Consider the following 12,742-nt stretch of genomic DNA (forward strand, 5'->3'; position numbering starts at 1 on the left):
GTGCACCAGTGCACATTGGAGGAATGCAAACTGCAGTGGCCAGAGGTTCCTGGCTGGCCCAGAGTGAGCAGATCAGCCCCGGAGGTACTTGCTGCTCTTCAAGCAGAGGAATTTCCAGGACATGAAAAGAAAAGTCAAGGAGGTTTCATAGAGTAAAATATCTTAATATTTATTGTGTCTCAGGACAAAAAGAATTCTACTCAATACATAAAATGAGTTGAAGCAGCATATAATACTGACAATCAAGTCACAGCTGAATCGGTGCAAGGACACCTACCAAGGTAAAGGCACCAGGAGCTACATCACCAAACCTCACTACAGCTTAAAAGAACCACTACAGCCCGTCCTTAAAGAAGTACAACTATAAAAAAGTATATAAAACCCAGGGAGGGAGGAGGCAGCTTGGCAACAACCTTGCTGAGCCAAGGCTTCAGGCAGGCAGGACTGTGTTTAACAGCCCTGTCTCAAGAACAACTGTGTCTGGAGAGTGAGGGGATGTCCAGGGGCTGCCCAAGGCAAGGGGAAGCAGCCCTTTCCCAGTGGAGGCACTGAAGATGAGCACTGGGACACCTGGGAGCTGTGCTGAACCGGCACAGTCAGCTCAGCACAGTGTGGCACTCGGGGCAGCAGCTGGGGGCTGCAGCCACCACAGCCACACCAGTTATTCTCCCAGGCAGTGGCACAGCAGAGTAGTGTCAGGACAAGTCCCTGAGTGCAGCAGGACAGCTGCTGCACTCCTTTCTATGAGCTAGTTGAGAAGAGGATCAGTCAGTTCAAAGCAAGATTTCACGACGTGGCATCCAGAGGAAAACTGGAGGTGGAGGCATCCTCCCCAGCCATTCCCTGCAATGCACACAGAGAGTGTTAGCAGGCAGGATGGATTTATTTGGATTTATACACAGGCTGAAATGGCACAGGGTAAAAAAACACAGCAGACCTGGTCTTGCAGGTGCCCTCTAACCCTAAACCCTCCAGATGTGGTACCCCCACCCCATGGGTAACCAGCAGCAGCCAGGGGGGCAGAGGCAGCCCCCTAGACTTACAGACATACCCAGGCACAGGCACAGAGTGCTGGGGGCCAGCTACACCATCTCATACTGATTGTTGGTGATGTACCGGGACAGGCAGCAGGACAGGATGATGCCAATCAACTGAAAAAGAGAAAAAACAAACCCTGCATGTCAGAGGCAGCCAAAACCAGGGAGAGGTGTTTTCAGGAGAAAACCTGACAAACTGATCCAGGGTTTTATGAAATGCAAGGATGGACAGTGGGGTTTACAAACCACAGCAAGGGCTGCTGCACCCTGCTTCAGAATCACCGAAAGCGGCTGAAGCACAGGATCCTGGCAGCACCAACTAAACAAGCTCCTCACAAGAGATGCTCAAAGTCCCATCCCATTACAAGCTGCTACGTGAAGCATTGACTGTTTTATGGTAATTGCAGAGATTACACAGGTACCAGGAGTGTCACAGCCAATTACACAGCCACTGGAGAATGGCAGCACCTCTCCCTGCTGCAAGGACACTGGGGAAGCAAGGCTGCTGCTCTCACATCAGGAAGGTACTGCTATCACACGTGCTCTGTTATCACAACACAGCCTCCCAGCACCCGTGCAGACTCCAGGGCCAGATCCTGCATGACTCTGACCTCCACAAGCCAGGTTAGAGGTACATCAGCACAACGGCTCCCTGGCTGAGGTGCAACCCAGCCAAGCTTGTCGAGGGGGCGATAAAAGCCAAGAACTGGTGGCAATGCCCAAGCCTGCCATCAGCTGAGATAATGCTGCAGCTGGGAGTGTGTGTGCAGTTCACCACTGGTGTATCGGGCACATCTCAGTGAGCCCAGAGCCAGCCCAGCCCAGCCCAGCCAGGGAGCAGCGGGCATAGCAGAGCAGCTCCGGCTCTCGGGCTCTCCCAAAGCACTCAGTACCACTCCCCAGTTCAGTCCATCTGTACAGAAAACACACAGTGACAAGCTCAGACAGCTGAGTATCTCACAGGTGCCTGCTCCCCAGCCTGCAGCCCCAGCCAGCAGCACCTTGCTGCTCACACCACAGCCACTGGGTGCTGGGTCAAGGGGAGGCAGAATGTGAGCCCCTCCAAAGGCAGGGCTGCCTGCTCAGCCCCAGAGCCCAGCACGCTGGCGCAGTGCAGCTGGAGGAGGGCCAGCTGCACATCCTGCAGCGTCGGAAAGCCCTCGGCACCTCGGGAAAGCCCCGGCCGGGGGCAGGGGCCTCCCGCTTCCTGCCGGGACACAGCTCTGGAGCTGGGGCTGGGGCTGGCCAGCACACTAATGCTGCTGCTGCTGGAAGTGCCCTGCATGATAAAGTGAAGGAGACATTGCAGCAGAGGACATAGGGCAGGGGAGGGTGGTCAGCCACCAGCACAAGCGGTGCCACACCAGCACTCACGACAACCCCACCACAGAGGAGCGATGCCAAACACCCTCCTGATAACAGTGTGGGTGGGTAGGAAAAGGAAGGGCACAGATCTGATCCCTGCCAACAGCAGGCGCAGAGTTCGTCCATCTCCGTTTGGTTTTGCTTCGAGCCTGTTCTTTCAGAGAGGAGATCTTCCCAAACAAACCTGGGCTCAAGGAAACAGAGCTGGGGCTTCAGCCCTGGGTGTGAGAGACTGGGGCCTGCACAGCAGTCAGAATGAATCCAAGGGGAATCCACAGAGTAGCTGCTCCTCCCTGACTGAAACCAACTGTGCCTTTTGTACACACCAGATTTTGCACTGAAATTAAATCCCTCTGGAGACGTGCTGGCTTCACCCTGCCCTCCTCCCAAGCCAGACAAGGAGATTTACCTGGAAACAAGCGATGCCAAAGGAGATTCCGGCCACAACGCTCATCTTGGACTCCATTGTTGACGTTACCAGGAAAAAACAACCCTGCAGAGGAAGCCAACAAGCACGTGGATCCAGTGCTTTGCACCCCCAGGAGCACAGAGCAGCTCCTCCCCAAAGCTCCAGGGGAAGATGCTCCTGCAGGCAGCAGGGGGGTCCTGGCTGACCCCTCCTGCCAGGCCCCAGCAAAGCCATTTCCAGTGTCCCAGCCCAGATGCCTTACCAAGGGCAGCACTGCCCTTGGGCTGCTCCCAGCCTGAGCCAGGTGACTCATCAGAGGAACCTTTGCATCACCCAACCATCCCTGTGGATGAGGTCACACGCCCTCAGCACCAGGTCAGGACTTTGCACCCAAGGGAGATGTCAGCACTGCTGAAACAAACTTTACTGGGAAGCTGCTTCCTTACTCACCTGTTCTTCAAAACACAAATCCCCAAAGGCCCATGCTCGGGTCTGGCTGGGCCCTGATCTTGAAGCAAGGAGTGAGGCAACCTCAGACGGAAGGGAGGATTCCATACCCTTACCCACTCCAGGGGAACCCCTGGGCCACTGAACATCAGCATCGATAGGGCAATTCTCCTTTCCAGCCTGCCAGGAACAGACTAGCCCCCCTGCACACACCCATCCCTGCCCTTCCCACCTCCAGGGCCAGCAGGCAGGCTTTTCTGAGCTTAACTTACGTTCACAAACACTTTCAGCTGGGCCTTGTTTGGGTCTTTGAGATCTTCCTCCGAGCAGTCGTTCGGGTTCTTGCAGCAGCTGGGGGGGATGCCCCTCTGGCTGAAGTACTCAGTCCTCTCCCAGTCAGAATAGTTCTGCACTCCACAGCAGTGCAGCTGGAGTGGGAAGCACATGTGGGGAGGCTGGTCACACCAGGGAACTGACCCCTGCTCCCCCACCACCGCCATGGCTCCCCCATCTCACCCAGCATCTGCCAAATTCCAAAGCCTGTGAGGGAATGCTGGTGCCACAGAGGCCAGAGGGGACGCCCTGGGCCAGGTCAGCATTCCCACCTGCTGCCAGCCTGGGCTCTCACCCATTCCCACCTGGGGCTCTCACCCATCCCCACCTGGGGCTCTCACCGTTCTCTGGATGGTGTCCACAGCCTCGCTGTGTGGATCTGCAGTCACGTTGTAGTTCTTCAAGGCCAGGTCCAGGTTGCTCTCAAAGCTGGTCTTTATCTGTAGGACAGAGGTGTCAGGGCCCTGCTGTCCCTCCTGCCCTGCCTTCCCTCCTGCCCTGCCTTGCTGTCCCTCCTGTCCCGCATTAGTCACCGCTGGGGATGGCAGCAGTGACTCCGGCCATGGCCAGCAGCCATTTCCCAGCACAGGCAATTAGAGGCTGTATTAGAGGGCAGGCTGGATGCACTGTGGCAGCAGGGATGCTGTCTGTAATAACAAGGAGCTGCACCATGCCAGCTCCCTCCCAAGCAGGCACAGAAACCCTCCCAGGAGCTTTAATTACTGAAATTATTGCAGAAGATAGACCAAAGCCAGAAATTACAGTCCAGGGCTACTCTGCCTGTTCTGATGGAGGGACAACGTGCTGTGCTGGACTGACCCTGCACCCAGGTTGCTCCTTCTGGGTCCTTACAGGGACCAAGCTGCTCTTTGCGCTGGTTTAACCCTATCTTTGCCAAACTAAGCACCGCTCCCAGGCAGCCCCTCTGTCCCTCGGTGACATCTGCGACTGCACTGGGGTAAAAGTATCATCAAACTCACTCTGCAGCACTGGGAGACGGCAGTGGCCACCCAGACTCACCTCGTGCCTGAAGACGAACCCCACGATGGCGGCCACCAGGACGATGAGGAAGATGAGGGACAGGAGCATGGCATACTGTGGGCAGAAAGGGTGGGATGGGAGGGGATGGAGGGGATGGGGCAGGACAGGAGGGGATGGGACAGGAGGGGAGAGTGGAGGAGGTGAGGATGGGGTAGGACAGGATGGGACGGGGTAGGGCAGGGATGGGACCAGACAGGAATAGGATGGGGTGTTTCGGGATGGATCAGGACGGGTTGGGATGGATCAGGAGAGGAGGGGGCTCCATCCCGCCCTGTCCCAGGCCACCCACCAGCTTGAGCATCCAGGTGCTGCCGCGGCAGGTGGCGAAGCAGCCGAAGGTGCCCAGGAGGACAACGACGGTGCCAGCGCCCACCAGCACGAACGGGACATTGGTGGCTTTCTCGTCCAGCAGGGAGAAGTAGACGGCCAGGCTCACCCTACCCCAGATGCCCACGGCCAGCAGCACAATGCCCGACACCTGGTGGGAAGAGGGGAAAGCCGCGGTGGCTCGCGACTGTCGCGACAGGGCGGCGCAGCGGCGGCGTGCGGCGGGGGAAAGGGCGGGCGCTCACCCAGAAGACGAAGGTGTAGGTGAGCAGGACGCTCTTGAGGCAGGTGATCACCGGCTTGGTCTGCAGCCGCCGCGACGGGGACGCCATGGCCGACACGGGGCGGCTGCGGGACGGGCGGGGCGGGGCCTCGCGACACGCCCCGGACACGCCCCGGACACGGGCCGGGCCCGCCCCCCGCCGGAGGAGCCCGAGCGCTCACGGAAACGGCCGAGCGCGCCGGCCGGCACTGTGCTCTGCGCCACTCCTCCCGCAGAGGGCGCCCCGGCCAGCCCTGCCAGGGGCCACCTCTTGTCCTGTGACACCCCCTGTCCTGTCGCCCCCTGTCCCCCCCTGTCCTGTGACACTCTGTGCCCTGTCACCCCCTGTCCTGTGACCCCCCTGTCCCCATCACCCCTTGTCCCCTGTCACCCCTTGTCCTGTGACCCCCTGTCCCTTATCACCCCCTGTCCTGTAACATCCCCTATCCACTGTGACCCCCTGTCTGCTATCACCCCCTGTCCTGTGACACGCCTGTCTTGTGACACCGCCTGTCCCGGGCCACCCTCTGTCCCGTGACACTCCCTATCCGTTGTCACCCCCTGTCGGGAGCCATCCCCTGTCCTGTGACACCCCCTTGTCTGGTGTCACCTCCTGCCTGTCCCCTGTCACGACCTGTCCGGTATCATCTGCTGTCTAGCCCGTGCCACCCCGTACCTATCCCTGCTACCGCCTGTCCAGTGCCACTCCCTGCTTAGCCCGTGTCACCCTCTCTCCAGTGCCACCCACTGCCTCCCCCGTGCCACCGCCTGCCGGTGTCACCCCCTGCTTGCCTCATGCCACCTCCTACCTGCTTGGCGCCACCCGCTGCCACCTCCCTCCTGCCCCGTGCCACCCGGTGCCACCCCTTGCCCGACCCATGCCATCATTCCCTGCCTCCCCGGTGCCACCCCCTGCCTGTCCCGTGCCACCTCCTGCGCGGTGCCAGCCAGCGCCAGCCCCTGCTCTCCTGCTGCAGCCCTGCCGTGCCCCACCCCGTGTCCCGGTGTCCAGCGGGACAGCCACCCCGCGCCCGGCACATGGCACTGCCAGCCGCCAACAGCGCCGGCTGAGCCCTGCCGGGGTGTCCCGGGGGTGTCCCGGGGGTGTCCCCGGCCTGGGGCGGGCTGCGGGGGGCTGCGGGCTCCCCACCCTGGCAGCAGCAGCCCCTCCCGGCTGCCCTCTCCTGCCTGTGACAGTCATTAATTAGCGCTCTCCCAGCCTGGCCGCCACATAATTAATTAGCCCATTGAGCCAGCAGCGCGTCCCCCCCGGCACACCCCACAGGGCGCTCCTACCTGGCCGTGCCAGCCCATCCCTTCTCCCTGCCCAGCGGAGCCCTGGCCGCGGCTCCTGCCCCGGCTCCTGCCCCAGCGGCCCCGGCCCCGGCTCCTGCCCCGGCTCCTGCCCCGGCTCCTGCCCCGCCTGCCCGACCCCAGCGGCCCCTGACAAAGCGCTGCGGTCCCCGTGCCTCGGGGGGCCGGGCTGCGGCAGGGAACAGACCCCAGCTGGAAGCGCTTTTCTCGGCAGCGGGCTCGGAGCCTTCCGTCTGCAGCGGGGTCTCTCCTCCCTCCCTCCCTCCCTCCCTCCCTCTGGCAGGACGTGGGAAGGGGGACCTGGCTCCTGCGGTTTGGTGCTCGCCCCTGCAGGCCCCGCGTTCCCGGAGCCCGTCAGGGCTGGCACGGGCTCGGCTTGGCTCTCTCCTGTGTCCAAACAGGCTCCTGGCTCTTCTGCTCGCAGAAGAAAGCCTCTTACAACTTTTTAAAGCCCCGGAGAAGCAGGAGGCGCGTCGAAAAACGGGCCATCCTGGGATTTATTATTTTTTACAATCTCATCATTTTGGGCCTGACTCACGGCTTTTGAATGTTTGGGATGGGCAGCCAAGGGGGAAAGTAAGTTTGCTCAGCAGAAGCGGAGCGGGCAGGCAGGAGCGACAGACATCAAGCGGCAGAGGGGGCCGTCCCCTGCCTCCAGCTCCTCTCCATCCTCGCCAGGGCCCGCGGCTGCTCCCGGCCCCAGCACGGCGGGAGGGCTGCCCAGCCCGGCATGGCAGCCCCCGTGCTGCTGCTGCTCCTCGCCAGGCTGGTGTCATCCACGTGGCACGAAGGTGAGTGCGGGCTGTGCGGGCACCGCGGGCTCCTGGGGGTGGCAGCGTGCGCCTTCTGCCCCTGCTGAGGGCTCCTGGTGGGAAGGGATGGAGGGAGCCCGGGAACGGCGATGCCGGGAGAGCATCGGTGCCTGAGGAATGGGGTGGCTGTGCGGGTGAGCTGTGGGTACAGGGAGGAACGGAGGGGGTGCTGGCAGGCACCCAGGGAGGAGCAGAAAGCCAGCCTGCCTTCCTCACACCCCCGCCCGCAGCTTCCCGCTGACTCCCTGCTCCCGCGGGGCCGCAGATGTGTGCTGGACCGAGCCCACACTCCTCCCTGCCCCATGGCTGGGTCACGGGCTTTGTTTGGGGGGATTTCCCCTCCCTGCCCCATGGCTGGGTCACAGGCTTTGTTTGGGGTGATTTCCCCTCCCTGCCCCATGGCTGGGTCACAGGCTTTGTTTGGGGTGATTTCCCCTCCCTGCCCCATGGCTGGGTCACAGGCTTTGTTTGGGGTGATTTCCCCCTCCCTGCTCCCATCCCCTCCCCTGGCCCTGCTGCCAGCACGCCTGGGGATGCTCCTGCCCCGTGCAGCGGGGCTGAGCTGGCTCCAGGTGAGAAGGAAAAGGCAGCACTGGAAGGATCACCATTAAATGGCACATCTGCCTGCGGGGACACCCTGCACTCTGTCCCCAGAGCTCCGGCCGGAGTCTTGGCAGCCCCCCGGGAAACAGCTTCGTCTCCCAGGTCACGGATCCATCCCCACGGTGCCGTCCCTCCCCTCTGCTCCCCGAGGGCCCGTGGCAGCGCGAGAGGGCAGCTGGATAAACGCGCTGCGGAACGGGCGGGCTCGTGGGGAGCGGTGGCGAGCCGCTCCACAGTGAATGAAGTTCACTTTGGGAAGATCCGTAATGGAGTTTCCTCCCCGTGACGGGAGGGCTCCTGCTCCCGGCGGATATCCCCTTCCCGGAACCCGGGCCAGGGACAGGGGGACACGGTGCAGGCGCGGCGGGGCTGCCCCCGTTGCGGGTGCCAGGGCCGGGCATCCCCCGTGCCCAGGGCAGCGCGGTGCGCTGGGCGGGCGGCGAGGAGGGGGCAGCGCCGGCGGGGGCCGGCGGAAACGCGGCGGAAACGTGAGCTCAGTGCTGGGGAATGCCGCGGCCGGCCGAGGCGCCCAGGGGCCGCAGCCTCTCCCCCTGCACGGCCCCCTCCCCACAGCGAGCACAGTGCCCATGAAGGGCGCAGGACGGCCCGCAAGGATGGCACAGGGCCGTTCTCACCCCGTCCGCGGGGCAGCACGGCTGGAGAGGAGCCAGCATCTCCGGCCGAGCCCCTCCAGCAGCTCCATCCTTCCCTGGAGCACGGGCACCCCCAGCAGCCCCCGGCTGGGCAGCGTGCTCGCCATCCCTTCCTGGGTGAGGGGACGGGCAGGAAAGGGCAGGCAAGGGCAAGACAGAGCAGCTCTCTTCCTTCCCTGGGGATGCCCCGTGGCAGTGGCGGTGCCATGGGAGGGGGTGGAAGGGCTTCCCGGCAGCAGAAGCTGGGGGTCGGTGCCAGCCCAGTCCGCGCCAGCGCCCGTTTCCTGCCATAACCGCGGCTGCCGCTGTTTAGTCTGCGGCTGGTGCCAGCGCCCTCCGTGCCACCGGGGCTGGGCTCCCCTCTGCCCGCTTTAACCCTTGACAGCAGCGCCAAGGACAGGCTCTCCCCAGGGCTGGGATTGCTCCTCGGTTTCGCAGCCATGAGCTGTCCTGCAGCCTGCTCGTCTCTTCCTTCCTGCCAGGCTCTGGCTACTACCTGGAGAGCCACACCAACGAGGTGTACGCAGAAGAACCCCCGCCTGAGCCCGCCCTGGATTACCGCCGAGGTAACAGCACCTAACCCATCCTCTGTGTCCTCGTGGGGAAACCGAGGCACGGCAGATTCCTCCGTCAGCTCCCTGCTCTCCCGCAGTGCCCCAGTGGTGCGCCACGCTCACCATCCACCGCGGAGAGGCCGCCTGCCACTCGCCGCGGGGCAGCTCCTACCGCAGCAGCCTGGGGACGCGCTGCGAGCTGAGCTGCGCCCGCGGCTACCGCCTGGTGGGTCCCAGCGCCGTGCACTGCCTGCCCAGCCGCCACTGGTCGGGGATGGCGTACTGCCGACGTGAGTGTCCCCGGCCCTGCCCTGCCAGCATCCCCTCAGCACCCAGCCCTGGGGGCTCTGCCCGCCCGCACGGCCGGCAGCCGCTGCCCTCCCCTCTCTGCTCTCTCCACCCCAGAAATCCGGTGCCACGTGCTGCCCGCGGTGCTGCGGGGCTCCTACGTGTGCTCAGCGGGCGTGCAGATGGATTCCCGCTGCGACTACACCTGCCAGCCCGGCTACCAGCTGGAGGGCGACCGGAGCCGCATCTGCATGGAGGATGGGCGCTGGAGCGGCAGCGAGCCAGTCTGTGTAGGTAAATCCTCCCCCTATGTAGGTGAATTCTCACCCTGTGTAGGTGAATTCTCACCCTGTGGAGCTAAATTCTCCCCCTGTGTAGGTGAATTCTGGCCCTGTGTAGGTGAATTCTCCCCCTTTGTAAGTAAATTCTCACCCTGTGTAGGTAAATTCTCCCCCCGCACTGCTGGGGCACGCAGGGGCTCATCACCCGTGCCTGGGGTGTCTGCAGGTGTCACCCCACAGCCAACCCTGGCATTTCCTGCTCCTGCAGGTGTCACCCCACAGCCAACCCGGACATTTCCTGCACCTCCCTCCCTTGGGACCCCTGTCCCTGTCCCCGCAGTGCCATTAGCCCTGAAGCAGCGGCACCAGCCCGGGACTGAGGCACTCAGCGCTGGCTTTACAGCAGCTCCGGGTGGCTCCGAGGTGCCCGGGGTGGTTCAACACCGCTCTCATGGCTCAGCCAAGGCACCCACAGGTTCCATGAATCCCTCTCTCCCTCTGGCAGATCTGGAGCCTCCCAAGATCCGCTGCCCAGACTCCCGGGAGCGCATAGCAGAGCCGGGCAAGCTGACTGCCACCGTGTACTGGGACCCTCCCCGCGTCAGGGACTCTGCTGACGGTGTCATCAAGAGGTGAGGGCAGAGGCGCTGCGGGCAGTGCCAGCGGGGGCTGGGGGCCGTGCCGGGGCCGCTGCCCGGGGTGCCGATGCACAAACCCGTCTGTGGGTCAGGGTGATGCTGCGGGGCCCGGAGCCCGGCTCGGAGCTTCCCGAAGGAGAGCATGTGATCCGCTACACCGCCCACGACCAGGCTTACAACCGCGCCAGCTGCAAGTTCAGCATCCGCGTCCACGGTGAGAGCGCAGCCGCGGGCCCCCGCTGCCGCCCCAGCTGCAGCCTGCTCAGCCCTCGCTGCTGGGCACCCGGCACCCAGCCCTCAGGCACCTTCTCCCTCTGCAGTGAGGCGCTGCCCTGTCCTGAAGCCCCCGCAGAACGGGTACATCTCCTGCACCTCCGAAGGCAACAACTACGGCGCCACCTGCGAGTACCTGTGCGACGGGGGCTTCGAGCGGCAGGGCACCTCCCTGCGGGTGTGCCAGTCCAGCCAGCACTGGACGGGCTCCCAGCCCCTCTGTGCTCGTAAGTGCTGCGGGCAGGGCGCGACTCGCCCAGAGCTTCGGGGGGTGCTGCCCTGTGGGTCCGAGGGGTGACGGGGGGCACGATGGCGCCTCCCCACACACTCGTGTCGTGCCCCAGCCATGCAGATCAACACGGACGTGAGCTCGGCCGCCAGCCTGCTGGATCAGTTCCACGAGAAGCGCCGCCTCTTGGTCATCTCGGCCCCCGACCCCTCGAACCGCTTCTACAAGATGCAGATCTCCATGCTGCAGGTGAGCAGAGCTGCCTGGCGCCCCCTGCCCCACCTGCACGGCCAGCACCCCTCACTGTCCCCCTCTGCAGCAAGCTGCCTGCGGGCTGGACCTGCGGCATGTCACCACCGTGGAGCTGCTGGGGCAGCCCCCGCACGAGGTGGGACGCATCCGGGAGCACCGGCTGTCCCTGGGCATCATCGAGGAGCTCAGGTAGGGCAGGTGGGGCCGTCCTGCACAGCCAGGTGGCTTTTCCAGGGGACGGGGAACGGGAGTGCCACCAGCAATGGCAAAGCGTGAGGTGGCAGCTGGGTTCACGAACAGCCCCTTCCTGCTGCACCAGAGGGGCTCGTGCAGTGGGGGAACCCCTGCAAGTCTGAATGCAGTGGCACCAGGGCTTCCCAGAGCTCCCAGCCCGCAGGAGGAGGTGGGAGCCCCCACTGCAGGAGGACCTGAGCGTGGCTGCAGAGAGCGGGCAGGCTCAGCCCCCAGTGCAAGCCCTGAGCAGCGACCCCCTTGCACCTGCAGGCGCTACCTGCACCTCACACGCTCGCACTTCAACGCCGTGCTGCTGGACAAGGCGGGCTCGGACCGCGAGCGCTACATCGCCCCGGTCAGCCCCGACGAGCTCTTCGTCTTCATTGACACCTACCTGCTGAGCGAGCGTGAGGCAGCACGGCGGGCACAGAGCGGGGACCCCTGCGAGTGACCCCGCGCTGCCCTCCGGGCATGGACACCGCCCTTTCTGCTTCCCTAGCGGCCACTGTAGAGCAGGAGCGGGGAGCTCCGGGGAAGGGGAGCCCTCCCTGGCTGCTCTGGCACACAGAACAGAGGTGAGCAGGGACTGTGTGCCAGCAGTGTCCCCCTGCCCAGGGCCAGGAGCTGTTTCCAGCTGAGGCATGGTTCAGCCCAACAGGACCCTGCTGGGAGACACTGGAGGGCCCCTGCTCAAATCCAGGGCAGGAGGAGCCAGAGGAGCCTGGCAGGGCAGGCAGAGCAGGCAGGGCAGGCCAGCCAGCAGTGCAACAGCCTCTAGCACAGCAGCTTCAGCCTCCCCACAGCTCACCCTGTGCACGACCTGGACCCAATGCCTCCCACTCTGAAAGCCAATGGCCCCACACTCAGCAGAGCCCACAGCAGCCAGCCAGCGTGCAGTCCCCCCTAAAGGGCTTTGCCATCACCCCTGGCACTCACTCCCTCTCCCACCACCCACGGGGAACCCTTTCTGGGAACTGCTTTGGCAGTAGAATATTAAGTTGAAATAAATAGATTTGTATAAAAAGTCAGTGCTGGCACATGTGTCACTGAGAGACCTGGGAAACAAATGTTTCCTGGAGACCACAATCCCCAACCCCCCCAGGCTGACCCCACAGAGCTCCATCCATCCATCCAGTGCTGCAGCTGGGGCTGGGCTGTGTATGGGGAACAGGGTGGAGAGGACAAGGAGAGAGCAGACTCTGGGACAGGGTGGTAGGAAAAAGAATGGGAAGAAATAAAAACACAATGACATTTAAAAGCATTTTGCCTGGGGGAGAAGAAGGGAGGGTTCACACGAACTGCAGCTCAGCCTGAAATCTGGTACAAGGCTTATGACAAGAGGAAAATGAAGCTTTAAATGAAGCTAGGCCAAGAAGACTTTCTGCCCAAG

General features: G+C 63.2%; 2 protein-coding genes across 3 annotated transcripts; one reads left to right on the forward strand and one right to left on the reverse strand.

Annotated features, from left to right (window-relative positions):
- Positions 1-143: 143 nt before the first annotated feature.
- TSPAN6 (tetraspanin 6) lies at positions 144-5,311 on the reverse strand. 2 transcript variants are annotated; one of them, XM_066559486.1, is made up of 8 exons: positions 5,205-5,311; positions 4,922-5,110; positions 4,612-4,686; positions 3,933-4,031; positions 3,531-3,686; positions 2,812-2,895; positions 1,052-1,151; positions 144-843 (listed from the first exon to the last, which is right to left on the reverse strand). In XM_066559486.1, the coding sequence occupies exons 1-7, from the start codon at positions 5,289-5,291 to the stop codon at positions 1,083-1,085; spliced, it is 759 nt and encodes a 252-aa protein (XP_066415583.1). In that variant the 5' UTR covers positions 5,292-5,311; the 3' UTR covers positions 144-843; positions 1,052-1,082. The 2 variants fall into 2 exon arrangements, with proteins under 2 accessions (XP_066415583.1, XP_066415584.1); XM_066559487.1 differs by lacking the exon at positions 4,612-4,686.
- Positions 5,312-7,249: 1,938 nt separating this feature from the next.
- SRPX2 (sushi repeat containing protein X-linked 2) lies at positions 7,250-11,926 on the forward strand. The gene is made up of 10 exons (XM_066559585.1): positions 7,250-7,326; positions 9,086-9,169; positions 9,256-9,447; positions 9,563-9,739; positions 10,232-10,358; positions 10,457-10,578; positions 10,685-10,864; positions 10,982-11,115; positions 11,186-11,307; positions 11,623-11,926. The coding sequence occupies exons 1-10, from the start codon at positions 7,266-7,268 to the stop codon at positions 11,801-11,803; spliced, it is 1,380 nt and encodes a 459-aa protein (XP_066415682.1). The 5' UTR covers positions 7,250-7,265; the 3' UTR covers positions 11,804-11,926.
- Positions 11,927-12,742: the final 816 nt, after the last annotated feature.

Source organism: Molothrus aeneus, chromosome 14 (assembly GCF_037042795.1).
Source record: "Molothrus aeneus isolate 106 chromosome 14, BPBGC_Maene_1.0, whole genome shotgun sequence".
NCBI lineage: Eukaryota > Metazoa > Chordata > Aves > Passeriformes > Icteridae > Molothrus > Molothrus aeneus.